The sequence below is a fragment of the Vanellus vanellus genome (assembly GCF_965231255.1).
Source record: "Vanellus vanellus genome assembly, chromosome: 2".
NCBI classification, from domain to species: Eukaryota; Metazoa; Chordata; class Aves; order Charadriiformes; family Charadriidae; genus Vanellus; species Vanellus vanellus.
The window spans coordinates 117,810,987-117,834,382 of NC_138906.1; the positions used below are offsets into that span (position 1 = coordinate 117,810,987).

Here is a 23,396-nt window from a genome sequence, read left to right on the forward strand (position 1 = left end):
ACCCCTTCCTTCTTCACTCACCTTCGTGTCTGCAGAGTGGTTTCTCTCACATATTCTCACTTCTCTTTCTGGCTGCATTTGTGCAACTTTATTCCTCTTCTTAAATATGTTCCCACAGAGGCACTACCACCATCGCTGATGGGCTCATCCTTGGTTAGCAGTGGGTATGTCTTGGAGCTGGCTGGCATTGGCTCTGTTGGACATGGGGGAAGCTTCTAGTAGCTTCTCACAGAAGCAACCCCTGTAGCCCCTCTGCTACCAAAACATAGCCATGCAAACCCAACAGATGTACAAGAAAGGGCCTTGGTTTGCCTGGTCGATAGTTCTTCCCAACCAAGCCCTGGGGATGGATTGGCACATGTGAGGGAGCTGTAGTGTGAGGAATGGCTCAGTTTGAATGAAGGCAGCAGCATGGCTCTCCCAAACCAGGTGCTTCATAACTGCAACCTAAGGGCTCGGCACTCCCCTGCAGACCAGTAGCGCAAGAACCATGATGTCTGCTCTTTTGCCACACTTATCCTACCAAGAGGGGTTGTCCAGCAGCATTTAAGTCGCAGATCTGGAGAGGGGCTGGGACACCGTGCAGCAGCTAGAGGGGCAGCTGTGCGGAGGAGCCCCAGTACGTGCTATGCTTCCTATGGCTGCAGCCTCATGATAAATTTCCATCCAGTAACTTGGGGGTGGGAATGGACCTTTACACATTAGCTAGGAAAAATTTAGGGTGTCTATTTACACCTAGCTCAAGTTATAGCCTTTATAGTGTAAAAACATACTCTAAACTGAAGGAAGGTGATTTATCTCAAAACAATAATTAAAAAAGCATAAACCAGTCTCAGTTTTTGCTATTTATAACCATTATAAAGAATGATTGCTTTCTCAGGTAGGTTAGTCATAGTGAGGTGTCGAACCATCAGTTTTGCTAACTGCAACAAAACCATTCATGGAGGATCACAGGAACTGTTTTTGTGAAAGGTAGATTAATAACCTGTAACACCACACAGAAGAGAAGACAAAAATCTCACTTTGAATTTTGTGGCTGGATGGATCCAGAAATCTCAAAGCTATACAAAGTTTATTGCTGGCAAAGATGCGTCTGCTTTTGATTTGCGTGTGCTAATGTAATATGCTATTTTTGTGTCAGTACAAATGCTTCTCTGTATAAAACATATACATACATATATTTTATGTATATCTGAACATAAATATGTATGTGTGTATATATGTATGTATATATGTACATGCTTATAGACCTGAATTTTAAAATCATCTCTGTCCTAAGAGACAGACTTACTTTCCTAATGGCTAGTCATGCATATTAGTAAAAAACTACCATTTTACGCTTGGGTGACTGAATTCAAGCACTTACAGCCAGGGTTTTCAAGGCATTTAGTTATTTAAACCTAGAGATGGGTTCCTCATGGGATCATCTACTTTTGCTAGTGAGATAGGCACCCACTGGGAGCTTGTTGCAATTCTGCATGGTTAAGTGCCTCTCAGTATTTGATTCCTACCTACATGTTGAATCATAGAATCATAGAATGGTTTGGGTTGGAGGGGACCTTGAAGATCATCTAGTTCCAACCCCTCTGCCATCGGCAGGGATACCTTCCCATGGCAGGGGGATTGGAACTAGATGTACATAGTTTGCTCAGGTCCCTTTAAATATAACTGTTAGATCTACTGCTCATCAGTTTTGAAAACATTAGCTTTGAGAAACTTATCATTTGATGGCTGCAAACTAGGCTTGCAGTCTTCCTTCTGAAATTGAAGGGATGCTATCTCTTTTCAATGAAACACACGGTGGAAAACCCCTCCTAACTAAAGTATGTACTTTCGTTTCCTGCACTACATTTCTTCAATCATCTTATCAGTACATTTTTGTCAGGGTTACAAAGCGAACCTTGCATCTTTGTCAAAACTGATCTGCTAGCAGAAATATTATGAGGCCACCTAAGATCCTGCAGCAAGGGCTAAGAAAAGGACACAGAGGCAAATACTTCTAAAAGAATTATTCAGCAAAAAAACGTGTGTGCATATCATATTCAAGTGTTCAAAGATGTGCTCCTGAAGCATAATATAGTTGAGGAGTCAGGCATTTTGTAAGGTGGTTACCCCATGTCAAAGAGCAAAGATACTTAGTCTCCCATTAAGAAACATGGAAAAATAACAACAACAACAACAACAAAAAACCAACCAAAAAACCCAGCTCATCCTCCAGCAAAACCTCTGCTTATCTGGAGCCCAAAAGGAATCTGCAGATGTATACCCCCTGCTTGAGAACAAAGTCTTCAGTCACTGGAATGCAATGCTATAAAAACAAATACTACAAAGCCTGGTAACAGGGGGATGTCTCACTTGCATATTTTTTTGTGACCATCTTGGTTTGCAGAGAAGGGGGTCCCCAAAGCATGTGAGCCAGCAGGATCCCTTTGTACTAGGTTGCTGTCTGTTTGGCCAGATGTCTTCCCAACAGTGAGATAGAAAAACCAGAGCTCTTATTAAAATAAGTCGGGGAAAGGAATGGAAAAAAGCATGTGTCCAGCGAAACGAGGCACATTGTGTCCCATCTGATATTTATTAAACGTTGATCGAATCAGCAGTGAGAAATGCACATCATGCGGAAGTGACCCTGGCTCCCTGGGTTTGGAAGTGAGTGACAAATGTCTGGGAGCAGGCCAACATTGAAAACATGTGTACAGGACACAGAGAGGAGTGTGCTGCACTGGGAGCAACAACAACAAACGGAGAAGAGTTGGCTTCAGCCAAGAACCCCCTTTTGCAGGTTTTACCTATGTTCTGTCAATGGCATGCGTGTGTAGGGTCTTTCCCGGTACATTTACTCTACAGCTTTCCAGATGAGAGGTTACACATCTCCTGGAAGAACGCTGCATTTTGTGTAAGCCATGAAAGCAAGCAGTCGAGTGCCTAAAATTGGGGAACTTTTGTCAAATTAAAGCCCAAGCATGGCTGCTTCCAAGTCTTGAGTGCCAGGTTTATGATAAACCTGTGTAATTTTATGCCAACCTGCTGGGTTTTCTGTAATCACAGTGAACATTTGAAATCATCTCCCATCTGTTGTTGCTTCATGTTTTGGCTATCACGTCTTTTCAGAGCAACCCTTCAATAAAATCCAGTGTCCTCACAGCATAGACGAAATGCATCTCCTGTATCAAAACAATCTTATTTGGGCTTGGTCCTTAATCAGGGTAGCGGGGAAGAGCAACAGGGCAAGCTGAAGCCCCACTCTGTGCTTGGGGAGGTTGTGGAGCCCTGGTTACGCTGTAATTCATCCCTATACAGAGAGGACTGTGTTCCTGGCTTTTACCTTTGCTCATAGCCTGGATTATTTAACTGCACAGAAAGACATCAGAATGAGTCTTCCAAATTTTTTCTTCAAGGTATCTCTTTAGTAATCTTTAGTAATTTGTATATGTTTAGTAAACTAGAAAGTCAGCCATATTTGCAATAAAGAGTAAATGTAATACCTCTGAAAAGCTTTTATTGTGTCCATCTGTAGGCAAAGGAAAACAAAGGAGCCTGTTAGAGCTCCCTGGGTTTTTACTCCAGCCCTGGACCTGGGGCATGTTAGATGAGGGTAGCGGGGATTCGATGGCAGTCAGATGCAGTTTTAAGCTGACAGGCAGAGAGCACCAGCAGGCAATGCAATACACAGTTCCAGCTCAGCTTAGTTAATGGAATCACTCCTGCCTGTATGATCGCTTTAGTACGCTGTGTTTATGTTATTGATACCAACAGCAGTGGACTGTTAAAGGATAGAAAGGTCTGGCTTTTGTTGGGGTGCGGTTCTGATGTCAGTTTGAAATAGGCTGAAAGTAAAAGTTCCGAAAAGCCAAAGTGCTGTTTTATTGAACCAGTGATAGAGAGGACTGAGGCAAGTGAAACAAGATCCTTATGAAGCACTGGAATGTACATGATGCTGGATGCTGAACTGCAGCACATCCAGTGACATCAGCGAAGTTTCAGCTCATTACACTACACAGGAAGCCGGAGTATGGTGACAGAAAGCAGGTCATGTCATAAAATGAGTAATCTTAATATGAGACTATAATCAAGCGAAACTTTTCTATGTGCAGTTGCTGTCAAAGGTTTTGTTTTAATTTCTGCCTTTCTCTGTGCTTTGTATCTCTGCAGTCTATCAGTCTTCCCAGTTATGGATCTGGCGCTGCTTCCATTAACATTAAAATAAGATCAAGCTTTCTGTTATCTGTGTATTTAGAAGGTGAATGTGATGTGCTTTGTGCCCCAGGCTTCTCAGGTTTTTTGATATGTGGGATGTTCAAAGACTTACATGATCGGAATCCGAATTTTAAACCCTTTGGCAGAGGAACCTTGCATTCAGCACACAGGGGCTCAGTGAACCTGCTAGTACCAGCTAAGAGCAGCAAAATGGTGCTCTAGATACCATGAGTTCCCCCTGTGATATGATTTCAGTCTCTGAATACCTACTGCAAAACCTTAGAAAACTGCACTTTCCCTCTCCAGCTTTTTCAGCAAGCAGAGCTTCCCCTCTAGCAAACTTCTTGAGACTGTCAACCAAAGAAAACCAGCCCATGCATCAGGATCCATAAGCAGACTTAGCTATTGAATTGTGGATTCTTCACTTTTTCTTTTGTGGTGTAGCAGGTATCAGCCTTCCAAATTCAAGTCACCAATAAATGGGCTATGCAACTGCTCATCTCTGTGCCAGCTCCTTTCCCTCCCACCTGCATAGGCAGGAGAGAAACCTCTTCCCTCTGGAGTTTCTGTTCTCGGGTCTATGCTTACAAGTGTTTGTCTCATTTTCCCCAAATGTTCCTGTTCCTGAAAAAAGAACTGGATGTTCCCGACTGATATTATGCCTAAACCCCAAGGAAACCAAATCTATGACATCACTTTCATCAGCAGAACGTGATGTCATAGCTGAAAACTTCAGAAAAAAAATGAGATGACATAATGTGGAAAGTGGTCTGACCTGTGAGAGATGCACTTCTGCCTCATCCACAGCTAGTATATGTGCAGAGGGAATTGAAAAAAATGCCTTGTCAAATAAACTTTGTATAAATCCTTTCCCTGAGTTGCTCCAATATGGCAATCCCTCCTTTAACTACCCTGGGCTTAAGGATCTCACTGCAAAATGCGGTTCTTTGAGAGAGAAATACAGTTGACATAAGTTGATATGTCGGTCACCCGTCCTCTGTGAACCCAGGGGAAGTGGCCCATGCTTTTCTCTTAAAAAATGAAAAAGCTCTGCAGAAGGTCATGAGTTGGGAAAAGTAAAATCAGCTGTGGGTTAGGCCTCAGGGGAAATATAAGTTACTCATAAAAAGCAAGGGAGCAAGTTTTGATTAGTTAAGTAATCTGGTACATAGAATTTATTAGAGCTTAAAGCTTTCCTGTGGGACTCCCCTAATAGTACACAAATAAAGTAAAATATCAAAGAAATGCATTTTCTGACAGACACAGAAAGCTACATTAATCCTGGCCTGCATATCGGCAGGAGGGATAAATCCCACCCATTCATTCCAGCACAGTGGTCCAGTTTTCACATTTTGGCGCGTTTGTGTTTCCGATTAATTTCTTGGTAACTTAATCAATGCTTCCAACATTGTTGAGCTGTTCCCAAGGGGCACGTAGTGAGAAAAGGAATATTGCTTTCCTAATAGACTCAGTGATACCAAACCATTCTGCAAAAAGCTCAAATACAAAATAGTAAAGACCTGTTTTCTCTCATCAACTTGAGGCCCTTCTTCTTAAACTTGTCCACAAGGGGAAATTCACCAGCCTATTTCTGTTGGTATAGATGTACCATTAGCTTTACCAGTATAGCACCCCTTCTTTTCTGTGGAAACAGTATTCTCCAAACCCCCCAAAAATAAGAAAAAAAATCTCTCTCATTATGGAAAGAAAGTCTTCACATGGTAACCATTCGTGGTAATGATTGCAAAGCAGGACCGGTACTCCTACCAGGTTTTCACAGTGCTGTTTTGTTTCTGTATTGTCCTTCTGCTGGAGCATTTACTGTCTCCTATTCCCCCTGTAGGGAGACTAAGAGCGAGCTGCTGCGGTGTGATGCCTAACAAAGAGGATGCTAATAAACATTTGACTTCCAAAGCTCACCATAGTCTTGTTAGCACAATCAGAAAATAGTCCTGTCTCTAAGGAAAGCCACGGGTTTTCCAGTGATGCAGAACCTGCTCTCTTCCACATGCTAAAATCTCAAAGTGATTGTATCACTAAGCTGATGCTTTAACCACTGTAGAGGCTATCCTGGCAGAATAGGCAAATAGGCACCCAGATATCACCTGCTCACATAAATAATTTGTTCTTTAGAAAATGGAGGAGAGGAAATGGGGAGATAAAACCAGCAATGTGTTCTTTGCCGTTGTTTTAAAATTCTTAAAATCTTCTTTTGCAGGTATTCAGGAGGGGACTCAATGCACCAAATGTAAAAATAACTGGGCACTGAAGCTTTCCATCATCTTATTATATATTTTATGTGCCCTGTTAACAATCACAGTAGCCATTCTGGGATACAAAGGTATGTATGCTTCAAGCCCAACATTTCACTTTCAACCAAGCATCCAAGCACATTTTCACATATTAGATAGACAGGCAATTTATCACATTTCACCTTAAATATCAATACCTTGAAAACAGTGGCTTTTTGTACACATATAACAACAAACTACAACCTTAGATTTTCACTTTCAAACAATTAGGAAGTTTTGAAACTAAATTAGACACTTGAAAGAAAAGAAAAAAGTTAGAACAAAATGATCATTCTTCCACCATGAAGGAGTACTAACTGGAAGAATCAAAGCTCTATAACATGTACTATACCTTGATTTCACTGAGCTCTTTAACGTGCATTGCACCTTTCCAGAATAAATGTCCTTCTTAATGGGAGAGTCAGGAATAGTCTTACTAAATAATATTTATCACAGGAACAAAATATAGGATCAGTATTACTTTGAAATACCTGGAAGAAAGATTGACTCAGGAGGTGCCAATGTATTGGGTTATCTACAGTTATTTTGATGAACAAAGACGCTTAGACGCTTTTGACAGTAATTTCAAAGGTTCTGGTAGTTGGGCGAACCCGTAATGGAGAAAATTTCATTTGTGCAAGTCATGGGTAGGGCACATTGGAAAGCACAGCTTAAAATTCCCATAGGTCTTCAGCACTAATTAACTGTAGCCACTTAGGTATTCTTATGAATGTTTTGATGTAAATGTCTGCTTGAGGTGTAGTCACAGCTATAATAAGTTAAATGAGTAAAACCTGAGTTTCTGGTAAGGAAAAGAAAGTGGATAACATCATTGTGAGTATTATAACAGGACATTGCAGCATGTTGCGGAGAAAACCAAGCTAGCTTTAAACTAGCTGCTTGAGTATGGCTCTGAGAGTAGCTTCAAAACCCCTCCAAGAAGTTGGGTAAATATTCATGTGATTAGCATGCAGTGTGTCCTGTGCCTCCAACAGCTGCACTCATAGCAGAGCTGACATCACCTCTGGTCTGTTGCCAGTGAAAGAAAAGGAAATTGTAGAAATAGAAAGGGATAAATACTTATTTAAGAGGATTTGGTACAGTTTTGAGTGGGAAGAAAATTAAAACTTCTTGGTTTAGATGGAAGATTTAGCCAGGGATATGAAAGAATGTGAAGGACAGCTAGAAACACATAGGTGTTCCTTTTTCATGATAAAGCAGACAGAATGTGGCAAATTAAAATCGAGTGTAAAGAAATGCAATACATATATAGCTGGTCAGACATTGTTCTGGTCTCTGAAAGTCAGATTCTGAGGAAAAAAAAGCTTTTCCAGCATCCAAAAACTTGTTCTTGATCTATAAAGATAAGATCATTTGGTTATATGGACTAGGGGAGGACAAACTTAGGCCTTTTGGAGATATAAATCTGCAGAGATCTGCTTACAGAAGATGAGGATGGGATCCTTCTGGGCTATAACCCAGCCACTAAATGCCTGGGATTTAGCAGAATTTTCCTCAAGAGAGATTTATACAAGGCCATCAGTTGTGGGGCTCACTGGAAGACAGACCTCATTTGGCATCAGAAACAGCATATGAAGTTGGAGGGACCATTGCTCTATATCTTGCCTTGCCAAACGTTTGTTCATGTGCGTGTAGGAAGTAATAGCAATACAGAAACTGCCCAAAAGATCTCTTTGGGACAAGGAGTTTCTCTTCCTCGTTTCAATCCACAGTTTTCAAGATTCTTTCTCTATGGGGGCCTCTAGCACCATCTTTTCCCCAGACTTTGCTCTCATTTTGAGGCCCCATCTTCACTCTGATTTCTAAACCTCCTTCTTGTACTAAGTAGTCATTGGTGCCTGACCAGGGACTAGTCTTTTTGTCATAGCAGTACCAAGCCACATCTATCTGGGGCGAGGACAAAGGAATTTCCTCTCCCAGAAAAAAAAAAAAAAAAAAAAAAAAAAAAGAAAAAAAGGGAAAACGATTATAGGAAGGTGGATAATGCACATTTCCTCACAGACCTTAAGACATTTTGGTTAGCACTGCTCTGCCGCTCATGGACTTGGTGGCTGCTCCACCTGAATGCCAAGGGAAAGACACATATGCTGGAGAAAAGTCCTCTTTAATCCCAGGTATCCCTTCCGTAACACCAAACAGCAAATGGTTGTACATCAGGCATTACTTTCGCCCTTTCTACCTGCAGCTTAAGAGCTTCGTCTCCACAGTGCCTGAGCACTAATTTGCAGGGAAAACATGAGTTAGACAAAACCCCAGCTGGTGGTACATATTCAAAGGAATTACTGCAGTATTTTTGATCATTGGGAAGGAATTAGGCCTTAAAGGAAGAACAAAACTCAAAATAAAATTTTATAGAGCTCTTGAACTCTCCCCTCTGCATAAGAGTTTGGCTTGTCTTTTTTATTGCAATATTACACCGAAAGAAGGAATTCTGCTGGCATCAGGGATTCTTTCAGTCTCTTAGCTAAGTTTCCATTAAATTTGCCTCCCACACTTCTGTTTATAAAGCCCCAAACTACTTTTAAAACTTTCATTTCCTACGTGGTATTTAGATATCCTTTGTGATTTAAAATGTTAAAACTACTAATCAGTGGATTAAATATGGTAGGCAAAAAAATAACTCAATGGGAGGCAAAGTCAACATAGAACAAACGTCCAAACTGGTGGTAAAAATTACATAGTAGACTGGAGAAACCTGACACCAAAACATGAATTAAACATCAAGGTCATGAAGGAATAACAAGCCAAGTTTACTATTAGTTTGCTTTAAGAAGACATACTAAGTTATTGTTTAAAACATTAATAAAGCAATCTGTAATTTTTTATGCATATTTTCTTAAATTAAATGCAAAATACAAAGTTATCATTTTACTGGCAGCAGCCAGTGTCAGATTAGCCTACTCATTCTCTGGTAGGTCCCTATTTTTAAGTTTCTTGACTAATGCCCAACATGACTTTCCTCTACGTCTTTTATCTGTCTCCCAGACAGAGTTTGCCTGCCATTACCTAGGGCCATCACATCCTGGTGAGATGGCACATTTTGTCCCTGCTTCTGAAATAGTGGCTCAGATGCAGACAGTCCTTACTGTTCCAGTCAGCAACTACTTGAAAGTTTGGCTTCTTTTGGAGGGTCTTTACCATATTTTCCACAGTCACCTTGTCAGAAAGTCAGATGGTAATGTAGAGAGATCTGACCAAGCTGAGAAATAGGATGGAGCTATCCAAAAGCAAGCTTAAGGCATAGACAATAGGCATAATAGAAAATAAGGCAAATTTTCATTTTTGAGAGCAGCAGACTGTTGGGAGGAGCAGAGCGATCTTCATAAGGGATGTTACAGCTGGTCTGGCTGTTTTGCCTTTGCCTGTTTCTGGAGAAGACGGGAAGCAGCTGTTCAAGCCCGGGGCACTTCCCAGAGGTTGACTTCCAATCCTGAGGGTGCTCCACATGCTCACCTTCCACTGAAGGCTCCATCCAGAGATGGTGGTGGGAAGAAGGAAAGGCATTCCCAATAATAGAACATTCATCCATATGACGCTTTTTGACAGCAAGAGCAACAAAACTTACTTTAGCCACAGCTCTCTATTTGTTCTCCCCAGACTTCATCCTTTCCACTCGCAGGGCAGAGGGAAGAAAATAAATAAGCTACAACTTGCTTGGGGAAAGAGTTTGGGCATGAGATCAAGTCCCCCAGGCCCAACATTTGTTTGACCACGGAGGCTAAGATCCTGCCCCTGTATAAAGCAAATATATTCTTTGGTTTGTCTACGGGATGACAAAGTTCAGCTTAGCCTGCATCACTGCATCATAGGGAATCCTTGATCTAACCCTGCAGTTCACATTTGCAGAGACCTTTACTGTTTCTGCTGCTGGAGCTGCATGGTTTGAACTTGGCTCCGGCCTCTCTCCTCTACACTTCGCACGACAGTACTGACTTGCCCGCTTAGGGGAAACAGAATTAAAATACAGGAAGTGGTTTGCCTGATATAGCTAATTCTGCACTTTGCATCAGTTAATCTGGGTAAATCATCACCAGTTTAGTGTCAAATAGACAAAAATCAATACCTTCTGTGTTTGAAAACAGCCTTCTCTTTCCAGCCTCTCTAAATCAGCATCTTCCCACTAAGTGTCGTGTCAGCCCTCCCAATCCAGGGCTGCTGTCTGACATCCAGTTACACACTAGAATTAAAAGCTGTTACTTTCTGTAGGAGGCAAACTGCTGGGGACTGAAAGACTTTTTAACAGTGCTCATTAGTGAGCAGAGTCCAGGCATGGTCTTACCCACATATCATGGCCAATTGTCAATAATACCAGTAAGGCTTGTAATTAAAGTCCTGCTTTGATGAATTTTTGGGGTGTTCCACACAAAGAATGTCCATAGCTACAGACTAGCTTCAGTCTTTTTGGTGTGGAATGTTTTTTTTTTTACTTTTAGCAATCAAAATACCATATATTGTTTTATCTTTAATTGCATCCAATCTCATCTAACTGCCAGTAGAGGCAGATCTGAAGTACAAACTGGCATTCGATTGAACAGCAAAAGGAAGAAACTACATTTTCCTTTCATTATTGGTAATATATACTCATTTGCCAACTTCAAGTGTATTGCATAACTGGAGAAAACAGGTGAATATTGCACTAAATCGGAATTAACAAGACCCATAGGTGATGTGACATTGCTAGTCAAGGCACAAGTCCAGCAGAAACACTTGGAATAGGCCTGCTTTTTAAATCCAGATGCTGTCATGAGGTCCTGTCTACATGCCGACAGTGAGCCATGTCCTTCGCAGTGACTACCCAGAAACAAAGCAGAACACCACAGACTGAACAAGGAGCCGCCTAGAGCTAGCCAGAAGGAAATGCCAAGTATGGTCCCCATGCACACTGCATGTGATGTATAGGTGTATGCATGCATCAGTGGAGTGTGAGAAGCAACTAAAAGACCTTTGCTGATCTGGGCTGCAGCTGGCAAGACAGTTGAGAGGGACAAACAGAGAATCAACACTGGCTTCATTTAAGAAAAATGGCATACAGCATTTTGACAAATAACTTTTATGGGCAGAAGAACCAGTGAAGCATTAGTGCTATATTGGGGGTGGGGTGTGCTTTCTAAAGCAGAAGGTATTGAGCAACGGTCCCTCTGAAAAAGCAAAGCCATTATTTTAGGCTGGATGTGGTGTTTAGCAAGCCATATGCCATCATCCCAAATACAGAAAGATGCACTCTGACTCTATCTTTATGCACACAGTAGTCTCTGTTTTACTAGCTTGTTAGCAGCGTAGAAAGGAGCAGGCAGGTAATTCACCAAAAGGTGTCTGGCCTCTGAAAACTTTTTCTCTGCCGTAGCTCCACTCACCTCGGTGCAGTTGCACCAAAGATAATCTTGGCCTGCTGTTTCTCCTGTTGGTTTGGGGGAAGCAATGAAAGCCTGCTGTGTAACTGTGGTACCCAGAGTCAGAAAAAGAAGGGCAAAAGTTAATAAAGAAGGAGCACTTCGTGGACTATGCTTTAACGCTCTGGGATTCTTGTGGTTTCTCATAAGCAGCAAAAGATCCTCTAGATTTCCACTTCTTGTAACAAAACAAATCTTTACGTAGCAACAACTTCTATGAGGCTATTTCCTAGCTGCAGATTATCTCACAGACAGAAAGAGCTAGCTGTACCCCCTACGCCACACAGGTTTACAGGATTGGCTTCACTATCGCAAGACATGGGAAACGCCTTATTTCTTCTCTTTGAAAGGGGGAACTGGCACAATAACTCAGGTAGCCTCTCCCAGGGTTGGTGCAGATCCATTCTGCTCCCAGTGTAGCAAAAGGGCTAAATAATCTGCTGATGAGAAGAAATTTCTGCCCTGGTTGTGGTTTGAACGTGAAAGCACATTAGACTAAGTTTGGCGTGGAAGCTGGAGGGTGCCTAAAACCTTGTAAACATTTCAGATTCTCATCACTGTAAGCCACTCCAGGCTCTTTATTTGTTGCTCCACTTTTTCCGTTTCCATATCAATTCCATCAAATAATCAGATTGTCTCAGTGACAAGAAAATGACTCAGACATTACAAAATAAAGAGCACATCAGCCATAAATCTTCACTTGCTGAATGACCATCCTTTCAATCTTAATGAGGCAGAATGGTTTCAAGACCGTTTTGAGTGATCTGTACCATTATCAAGATGTTTAAAAGCTGATCCCCAAAATATTTAGTAATTGCATCTTCAAAGTGCTATCTCAGACCAAAGTTTGTTAGCCAGGTGGCAATTTTTAATGATTAAAAGGCATAGGGAAAAAAATGTTCATTTTAAGGAGAAATGGCTCATATCAAAATAAAAGGAAGTCTTCTCTCATACGTCTGAACCTTTAGCAATCAATCTGCCTTTGCCACACAGCACTGTGCTTGGAGCATGGAAATACTATTAAAAGAAAAAGACTTGGTTCATGAGGAAAACCCGCAAAAAGGGATTTCCTCACTCAGGAGAGAGATTGCTCATAAGCAAAGAAATGTTTGGGGACAGTTGGCAGACTGAAGAACTGGAGGAATTCTGGGTCCCACCAGCAGAGAGGAGCTCATCCTTCCAACATGTCACAGAGCAATAGCAGAGCGTAGTGACAAACAAGGCAATTTCAAGGTGGTTTCTTTTTCTTGTTTGATGGTAGTGTTGGTTTTTTGGTTTGCTTTATTGTTTACTAGACTTTTTTCATAATTTCACTTTCCTTCTTTCTGTAACATACTGTTCTCTTTCCCCTAGTTGTAGAAAAAATGGACAATGTGACAGGTGGCCTGGAAACATCCCACAGAAGATATACAGAAAAGCTCACAGAGGTGGAGAGTGGTCTGAAGAAATTAGGTAATCTACACACAAGCAAAGCCCCTTTGTATTATGGCTTTGGGTGTTCTCCTGGCAGATAGCGGCAGGAAATTTGTCTGAAAAATCTCTGGCTATGACAAGATACAGCACTTCTATTCCAATTTCTCAAGTGCTTGGGAAAGCACTTAAAAATAGTTAAGATCACCTCTACTTAGGACAGCATTTTAAGCATACTTCAGTATTTACAGTTCCCACTGAAGTCACTCTGAAATCATTTATATTAAAATAAACAGACACTTAAAGATTGCCCTCGGGAGAGAGTCTTCTGTGAGGCAGAGATGTAAAACATAGCAGAAGCTGTTCCACAGCACAAGAGATTCTGCATAAAATGAAAGTCTGTCACCCAGTCATCCTGATGCTGTTTTAGCAATTAAGATTCAAAACTGAAGGCCATTTTAAGGGATGCACAAATAATCATCTGTTCAAAACTTTTATGCCTGAGGCAAGTTGATTACTTCCATAAAATGTTTCTTAATTATCTCAGGCAATACCGGACACAAAGTTGTTATGAGTTCACGTCTCGCAAGTGCTATCACAATTCTCAATTTGCAGGAAGATGGAAAAAGATCATAGATAAGGCTTCTACTTACTAAGTGTACATTTGTACCTTTGTTCCTTGTCTGGAAAGGAACCAGAGTTGTTTATTATCAATTTATATATACATAGACTTACAATTTATATAATTAGTTCTTAGATAAATATTAATATGCACATACATGCATGTGCTTCTTGAAATAAATTTTGTTTAGCTTCATAAACCACATATTGAGACGTACATTTCTAGGAAAACTTACTTGCTTGCAGCTTGATCATACATTTTTACAACTTTTTCCCCTCAAAAAAATAGCTGGATTCTGAAGTATTTTCACACTGCATTTAGTTCAAGGACATGGAGTAATTCAGTGGCACGTATTTTACTGATACATATACAGAAGCAAATGTTACATTTGAAAGCACATGCAACCTTTTGGGTTATATTTGGGTTATTATATTATGCTGATTAAATTTTCACAACTTGGAGCACCCTTGAGTCATTCAAACCCACACATTTTTGCACGCTGCTGGATGGATGTGAGATGCTCAGCACCATCAGTTCCCATTTAAGTGGAGGAAGTGCCATGGAGGAAGTTAATAACGTTATGAGGCAATGTGTGTGGGAGGCATAAAGGTAAGAGAACTGCTGTAGGGCCAGAAGGGTAACAGCATGTGGTGAATGAAAGACAGGCCTTCAGGGATTAGCTGTATGTGGACCTGGCAGTCGTCAGAGCTGTGTGAGGAACATAATATAATTTGAGCTATAACCGAGAGGTAAACAGAGTCTGAGCCGAGAAGATTCTGGAGTAAGGCAAGTGGCAGGGAGAGGAACTGTGCTTGGGAAGATGTCCATTCACGAAAGACTACATAAACACTTCAGACTGAAGTCTCACAAGCCACTATTTGATGGTCGCCGTCATGCCTCATTCAGATACCCTGGAAGAAAGCTCCATACACAGCTGTAATTCACTGTAGTTTATGAAAGCCATTCTGCCCTCTCTTGGAGTCATCAGAATTGATGGACTTCAGACTGCATAATTCATAAATATAGCTATTATACTTAGATGAGGCCAAAAATATATGGACCGTGTGTAGGAGAGGGAAGTGATTGAGGTCAAGAAAGGGAATCTTCCCTGAGAGTGAGTGTTGACTGCTTATTTCCTTGGTTTCTATGTCCTGTGAGGACATAGAAATGTCCATAGGACATTTCTATGTCCTATGAGGCTGTGCAGCCTCAAAAGCTTAATCACACTCAGGCAAGCTCTCAGAAGTATACTGTAGAGCAGTGTAAGCAAGAGCGGAGATGTTCCTCTAAGATTAAAGGTTTTGCCTTCCTGAAACTCAGAACATGAGGAAACAATAATAGCAAAATAAATGACATTAAAAGCAATAGTAGTATGTTAGAGAGAGAAACAGAAATACATCATATCCTGTCATATATGGACTAGCCTGCTGGCAAAGCTTTTGTCTCTAAGCCAGATTGTTTTAAAACAGGTAATAGAACCTTTTTAAAACTAAACACAAGATTTAAAAAAATTAAAACAATATGTACTAAATCACAGTGAAGACATTCCACCTGCCAAAAAAAGGAGGAAGAAAATATGAATAGCTAAAATTTACCTCTGAGCTTTTAGCAATAGCCAGTTGTAACTTCAAAACATAACTTACTGATACCTCTTTAATATTTTGAATTCTGCTTACAATTCAGTTTTCACTGAGAATACAAGCACTACTTGACTGAGTATATTCATCAGTTTCTAACGGCAGATTTTCCTGTATATGACAACAGAATCACCATTTTGTCCTCCTCAACAAGACAGAAGGTCTTCGTCTCTGATTTTTTCTCTGTCTAGTGTCAGAACTTTCCTTAGCGGTTTTTCTTTTCTAGAATAGATAGCATAGAAGTTTTTTTGACAGAACTTTTTGACTATATTTAAAATGGACCATGCTTTTTTATACTGTGGTTTAAAAAAATCATCCTAAAGCCTTTCAATTTTTTTTTCTGTACAACAGACGACCAAGCTGGACAAAAAGCCATGAATACTAACACTGAACTGTCTAGCTTCAGATCTGACATACTGGCTCTTCGTCAGCAGCTTCATGACATTGCAGAGAAAACTACCAGAAACAAAGATACACTGGAGAAGCTGCAAGAGTCTGGAAATGTATTAGATGATAGACAGAGCCAAATGAGAAGTGCCTTAGATAGTAACTCTTTCATGATCATCAGTGTCAATAAGACTCTTCAGGCATATACTGGCTATATCAACAATCTTCAACAAGACACAAGTAATATTCAAACAAACTTGCAAAACCAAGTGCATTCTCATAACGTGGTCATCATGAACCTGAACAACTTAAACCTGACACAAATACAGCAAAGAAATCTTATCAGTGTCCTGCAGAAGTCAATGGAAGATACAAGCTTAGCTATTTTAAGAATCAAGAATGACTTTCAAAACCTGCAGCAGGTTGTCCTTCAAGCCCGGAAGGACACTGACTGGCTTAAGGAGAAAGTACAAAACTTGCAGACTTTGGCTGCCAACAACTCAGCATTGGCAAAAGCTAACAATGATACACTTGAAGACATGAACAATCAGCTCAGCTCCTTCAGTGGGCAAATGGAGAATATCACCACAATTGCCCAAGCCAATGAACAAAATCTAAAGGATCTCCAAGAACAGCATAAAGAATATGAAAACAGAACTTCTGCCAAATTCAACCAGCTAGAAGAGAGGTTCCAAGTCTTTGAAACCGATATAGTCAATATCATCAGCAACATCAGCTACACTGCTCATCATCTACGGACACTGACTAGCAATCTCAATGAGGTCAGGACAACTTGTACGGACACCTTAAGTAAACATTCAGATGAGCTGATTTTTATGAACAGCACACTAGCCAATATTCGCTTAGACTCTGCATCTCTCAAGGTGCAACAGGATTTGATGAGGTCAAGGTTAGATGTTGAAGTTGCCAATTTGTCAGTAATCATGGAAGAAATGAAGCTGGTAGATTCCAAACATGGCCAGCTCATCAAGAACTTCACTATCCTACAAGGTATGCAGCATCTCTAATGATGCCCATAATGGTCTATGCTGAATGCCTGCTTGCATTACTTCTTTTGTTCTGTGGAAGTTAGTTAGCGCATGCCGGTACAGAGTTTTCCATTATCTAATCCTAAACTTTGGAAATGTAAATGTAGCTTGGATGTTCCTTACTATTTTTGCTATGCCTTCTCTGCATACCTAGAATGGGGATGTTATGAAAGAAGGTTCTGACTTAGCAAATTTTATTCTGAGTGACTGACTGACTGGTTCTGCTTTTGATTTAGTTTCTAAAATAAGCTAGTGAAGGTGTGGAACCTCAAGAAACCAATCCCTGCTAAGGAGGAAATGGCTAAAAAATATACGTTGGACTATTCCCAGAAAGGTCCACCCTTACTGAAAAACAAGTTGCTATTTCACTTTAAGCCAGTTGTTAGTCTGCCAGAAAACATCCTACTTTGCTTAGTTTTTAATCCCGGGATATTTTATTTTCTCCAGAAATAAATAGCATCAAGTTTAGGAGGTTTATCCCAGCCAAGTATTATCCCAAATGAAAAGAATGCTCATATTTCCAACCTGCTGTGAACCAGTCAGGCCTAAAACTCTAATCACAAATATAAATACATTGCTCCAAATAAACTAAGGTTGATATAGAGCCAAGATATATGTCAGCAACCTTAACCTTTCTCATTTCAGCCAGGCCTAAATGACTCCAGGTTAGGAATTTATCTCTGGAGGAATGTAAATGATGCAGGATGGGGAGGGGGAGTATTGGCAAGGCATTTGCTCATCCACGATCAGAATCCAAATTTATTTTCTTGTTTATTGTTGTCACAATATTGCTGTCTCCTGTTGTGGGTATTGTTCTCTTTCCTGTTATAGCCGGCCAGTTAGCAACTAGTACTTCTGGTCTTTCCCACAGTTGCCCTATTGCTCACTATCCATTGTTTTGTCTCTTTTTGACAACCCATTATTGACAGAGCAACAAACGGGGTCATTGCAGGAGAAAGAGTCCTGTAGTCTAAAAGCAGAGAGATGGGGCTAGAAGGAAAAGGGAGCATAGCAGAGTGAGGGAACGGGAGCATCAACACCCAGGACAGTGTGCATCAGCAGCATGGAGTGTGTCTTGCAGGGACTGGCACCTCGGCTGGTCACCTGAGGCATGGTGTCACTGTCCAGTTCACAGGACAAGGTGCATCAGATTATTTTCTTCTGTATCCTGTATTTCATGGGGGCTGAGGAAAGAGCAACGGTATATAGTGCCTGAGAAGCAAACATATTTTTACAAGCACTGCTCGAAGTAGCTGTTAGCCTGGTTTTCACAGTGCTGAATATCCAGTGTTGCTGGTCTGAGATATATTAAACAAAGACCCCACATGGGCTCTTTGTTTTGGTTTCTGTTCATATCCCCACTTTGCATGCTTACATTGTTTCAGGCCCTCCTGGTCCAAGAGGACCTAAAGGTGACAGAGGCCCTCAAGGTCCTCTTGGCCCCGCTGGCCTAAAAGGACAAAAAGGAGAGAAAGGAGAGCCCGGACCACCAGGACCTGCAGGTGAAAAGGGCCCACCTGGGCCAGCTGGGCCACCAGGAGAAAAAGGAGGGAAAGGTTCAAGAGGATCGCCTGGCTCCAAAGGTCAGAGAGGTTCTCCTGGCAAGACGGGTCTGCCTGGACCAAGCGGAGACCCAGGGCCACCAGGTCCACAAGGCAAAGATGGTCCACCTGGGCCACAAGGCCCACCGGGATTTCAAGGCCTGCAAGGAACTGTGGGAGAGCCAGGGGTACCAGGACCTCGAGGACTACCTGGGCTGCCTGGAGTCCCTGGGCTGCCTGGTCCAAAGGGCCCACCTGGCCCACCAGGGCCGCCAGGTCCAGGGATGCCAATGGCATTACAGAGTGAACCTACGTCGGTGCCCGAGGCTAATGGTAAGCTGTCAACATACCATGTGCATTTTTTACTGAAATACAAATATATGTAGGGGAGGGTGCTCACCACTTAGTTACTGGTTCAAATAACCTCTGCTACCTTATACTAAATCTCTGGGATTTATCACCAAGAGCCCTGTTATGTGAAGCCATACCTGTTGGTCTTCCTTCTGATGACTGGAAAGTGATTTAACTTAACGTTTATAGTTAAAGAAAAGGCAGCAGTAGTATGAGTAATAAATAATCCCCTTGACCACACAGTTTAGCGTTGGTTTCACAGAGTCAGGATCCTAATAAGTAAATTCCCAAACTGTAAGTAATTTAGGTGGCAGCATGCTGTAGATGAGTAAGGGATCCTCCACTTTATTATTGGCTCTATGCAGAAAGCTACCACTGACCTGTTGAGTTATCAGTAACTGACTTAACACAAAAAAATTCACATCACAGGTTGTTCTCCTCATTGGAAGAACTATACAGAAAAGTGCTACTACTTTTCAATTGAAAGAGAAATTTTTGAAGAGGCAAAGTTATTCTGTGAAGAGAAGGCATCACGTTTGGTTATCATAAACAACAAAGAGGAGCAGGTAATTACCTTCTCTTTCTGTTTTTCAAGGAGAGAGTTTGAAGTTATTTAACATGTGGAAGCCACAAGGCAAGTGGGAAGCTGAGAGCATCGTGAATTCATATAGTGAAGAGGACACAGTGACTGACTCCAGTTAGCATTTTGTCTACCCTCTGCCTGCTCATCAGCTTCTGCATGTGTAGAAGGGCAGTGTGAGCAGCCAGGTGGTGGGCACAGAGCAGCCAGGAAGGCTGGCAAGAATTGTAGGAGTTTTGAACCTTTAACGATGGAGTCCATTATGCCTTGCATATTATCCAGAATGTATTTTTTGCAGTGGTGAATATAATTTAATTTTAAATTGTCTGATTTAATACATGCAGCCTAAGACCACGGTGACCCAAAAATATTTTTAATCTGACTATAAATCTAGCTATACTTTTACTACTGTTCAACATAATTATTTGATGGCTACGTAGCAGTGGGGATGTCAACATACAACTGCTTACTCTTTGGGTTTTGTTCAATTAGTGTCTATAAGACGTGGGTTGTGACTTTACATCAACCTAATTGTCATGCCTAGCTCTCTATCTCACATGCAAACACTGCAGGGGATTCTAGTGTGGGTAAGGGGTTGCAAGACCAACTCCTGAAATGTATCTTCAGCTTAGAAAAGTATTTCTGGGCCTTCCTATTCTGATAACAAAGACACTCATGAAACCAGAGTAGCTTACTGGCTCCACAGGCAGTTGTGTTTGTTTGCTATGGACCATGATCTTTCTTCCACAGCAATGGATAAAAAGGCAGATTTTGGGGAAAGGCAGCTTCTGGATTGGACTAACGGATTCAGAGAAGGAAAATGAATGGAGATGGCTGGATGGATCCTTACCAGTTTACACGTACGTAAATAAAAAACAATGGTGTTTATTTTCTGCAGATGCTACCACTCTTGCTGACACTTCTAAAAGCAGCATCTAGAAATTATCCAATGGATCCAGAGGGTTGTAGATGCCAATGAAATAATTCATTACTGAGGGTGCTGCTGAACTGTTTTTTTCTCTTTCCCTTCTCCATGCACAAGGCTTTCTTTCCTTGCCAGGAAGAAAACTGAATGTTGAATGAAAGAATCCCAGAACGACACAGCACAGTGTTTCTTGCCAAAACATTTGCTCCTGACTTTTATTACAAAGTTGAGATAGAAAGCACAGACAGTTTTGCTGTCTTGGTTTGAATTTTCCTTATTTGCATTACAACTGGCTATAAATAGAGCGCTCATTTTGATAAAAAATGACCAGCCTTTAGATAAAGCCCAAATCCAAATGGAAAGCATTAAACATAAGGAAAATGCATGAAACGAGGGTGTCTAAGCTTTGGCCAGCTGAGAGCTGAACTGGCAGCTCTCCAGGAATCCTAAGGCTACACCTAATTTGTCCTAAATGGAACAGATTGCAACCACCCAAATTTTTAATACTGAGTGGACTGAAGAGTTTATAGAGCTGAGCATGCTGTGCTCCAGAAAAACAGGCTACAGTCAGTCAGATGTTACGAAATGATTAGCTGTGATCTCATTGGTGTTCATTTTGATGAGAAACATGGAAAAAGTCAGATGTATTTCAAATGAGCCGTAATATTTTTCCCTTTTTCTCCCTCCCCGTTTTCATCTTTCTTTCTCTTTATGGCAGCACTGTGACTGATTCCCATTTCAGCCACTGCTTTCAATAGGTTTTTCACTACACCGTGGTTTTAGGTGCCCTGTTGTAACCTCAGAGATGTCAGTTACTGATTTTCAAAGTATTTCATTACTTCTGGAAAGCTGTGTGTCCTCCCAGGTGCCTGGTCAGATGCTCTGTGTCAGGCAGGCATGTTTTTTAGCTGAGCACGGACCGTATCAGCCAGCAATCACAAGCTCCCTTCAACAACCTGTTTCTTCAGGAGAATGGAGCTTTTAAGTCCCGAGGTTGGAAGCGTTTCTCACTTGTTAAACAAAAACAGGACGAGGAAACACTTGCTGCAAGGTTTTTACATGCTGCATTAAGTTTCACCATCAAAGCTAATGATCTCAAAAGATATGCGTATATATACACTTTTTACATTCCTTATAAGTCCAAAAATTCACTTCCCATCCAAATGTGGGTCTGTAAAACAGATAAATCTTTACTATGCCCCCCGAGAGGCCTGCCTCAGTGTTGTTGAAGGGCTGAGCACCTTTGCAGTGAGCGATGGCAGGGTGCTGCCATCCTGGGCAGCCATCGTGAGCCTGCCGGCTCTTCTCAGTCCCATCTGCCGGCAGGAACGCAGCGCGCAGGCTTTGCAGGATTGGAGCACTCCCACTGTATGTGCATGTACATTCAGAAACTAAAATGTTCATCGGTCTAATTTTAGGTCTCTGAGTTTTGGCAGCCTGAGGCCGAATAGATTCCCTTCTCTGTAATACATCTGTTTTCCATTTTCAGCAAGAGTCATGTATTGTTTGTTTCAACGTGTATTTCCCGTTCAGAACAGATCTCATGATGTTTTCGTTAATTTCTTGCGGTGAAAAACTGTCATGTGTGCTGCGTTGTGCAATCGTATCTCTTGCTTTTTGGTTGAAAGAAACTGGAAAACTGGGCAACCTGATAACTGGAGCCATGGACACGGGCCAGGGGAGGATTGTGCCGGGTTAATCTATGCTGGGCTCTGGAATGACTTTTACTGTGAAGATGTTAACAATTTCATTTGCGAAAAAGACATGGACAAAGGTAAGCAAGGCACTTGGTTTGATTATTTCACCCTACCCCTAGGAGGACAAATTCAAGTACATTTTCCACAGCTATAGGGGAGAAGATCCAGGCATAAGGCTATATGTTATAGCAGTGCCTTGTTGAGGAAGAAGGAGAATCACACTTGGAGCACTTCTACTCAGATCCAGCCCAGTGTGGGCTTTTCTAATACACTGTACAATGCAAATGCTGGATTTATTGCAATAAACCTTGTGCTCTTTCACCACAAGAAAAGAGCAGCCTTCAAGCTGGTTGTAGGCATAGCATGCTCTGCATCTTGACCATCTCCTGTAGACTTCAAACGTGCCTAAAATTTCAAACGTGATTTGACACATGTGCTCCAGACCCTGGCCACACTAGAAGCTGTTTTTATAGGCTCAATGGCCTTGCAGGGAGAAAAGCTGGCCTTAGGATAGCTCAGGGACCAGCCTTTGAAAACCAAAATGACTATGTTTTGAGCATTTGTGCAACAGGAGGCACTTGGTGACTGCTAAGGAGGTCTTAATATTTCCACCCCTGCCAGATGTCCCATAGGGCTGAGAAGCTGCGTCCACAGGCCATAAGCAACTCTTCTGTTGCAGTTGGTGTGAAGGACTCATATGCCAAAGTGGCTGAGCAGTCACCCAGGTGATCGCCACGGGGCATTTCTTTCTGGTTATATGGGCATTTCTGCAATGGCAGAGGGCAGGTCATTCTTAATGGCTGCTTAGAGCCCGGCCCCATCACCACAGAGCTAGGCGGTATTTGTGTTCATGGTGGGGCTCTGCCCAAAACATTCTCTCCTCAACGCCACTTATTTAAACATGGCTTTGCCAAGGGTGCTTGGCTGTTCCAGCTGCAAGCATATAGGCTGAATTTCAGTGAAGGCAGCTGGAAATGTCAGCTAGAGCCAAAATTACATCCCATCCATAAAAAATGCCCCCCTAAACCAAACCAAACCAAAGTGCGGAATAAGCTTTGTGTGTGTATAACTGTTTGTGTGTCCAGAGTAAAGGACCATGTGTAAGTAACAATGTAATTTGCCCTGGTTTTCATACATTTGTATACATACATTTGTTATTTTAGGAAAACTTCATGGTTTACAAATATTTATCCTCCAGGACTTACAGGATCTGAATATGAAACCACTTAAATTTTTAACATACCTCGATCTCTGTAAGTTTTCTTTTTGGAAATGCATTTAATCTTCAAGGTTTTTAA

The 23,396-nt window shown here is 41.5% G+C and overlaps 1 protein-coding gene across 1 annotated transcript in view; it reads left to right on the forward strand.

Annotated features, from left to right (window-relative positions):
- Positions 1 to 23,396, forward strand: part of COLEC12 (collectin subfamily member 12) — a gene marked incomplete at its 5' end in the record, with an annotated part of 88,429 nt that overhangs the window by 64,503 nt on the left and 530 nt on the right. Inside the window, 7 exons of the mRNA XM_082499220.1 lie at positions 6,416 to 6,538; positions 13,253 to 13,351; positions 15,920 to 16,966; positions 18,390 to 18,878; positions 19,326 to 19,462; positions 20,227 to 20,336; positions 22,030 to 22,175. Of these exons, the coding sequence (XP_082355346.1) occupies positions 6,416 to 6,538; positions 13,253 to 13,351; positions 15,920 to 16,966; positions 18,390 to 18,878; positions 19,326 to 19,462; positions 20,227 to 20,336; positions 22,030 to 22,175 (2,151 nt within the window). The remainder of the gene's footprint in view (positions 1 to 6,415; positions 6,539 to 13,252; positions 13,352 to 15,919; positions 16,967 to 18,389; positions 18,879 to 19,325; positions 19,463 to 20,226; positions 20,337 to 22,029; positions 22,176 to 23,396) is intronic.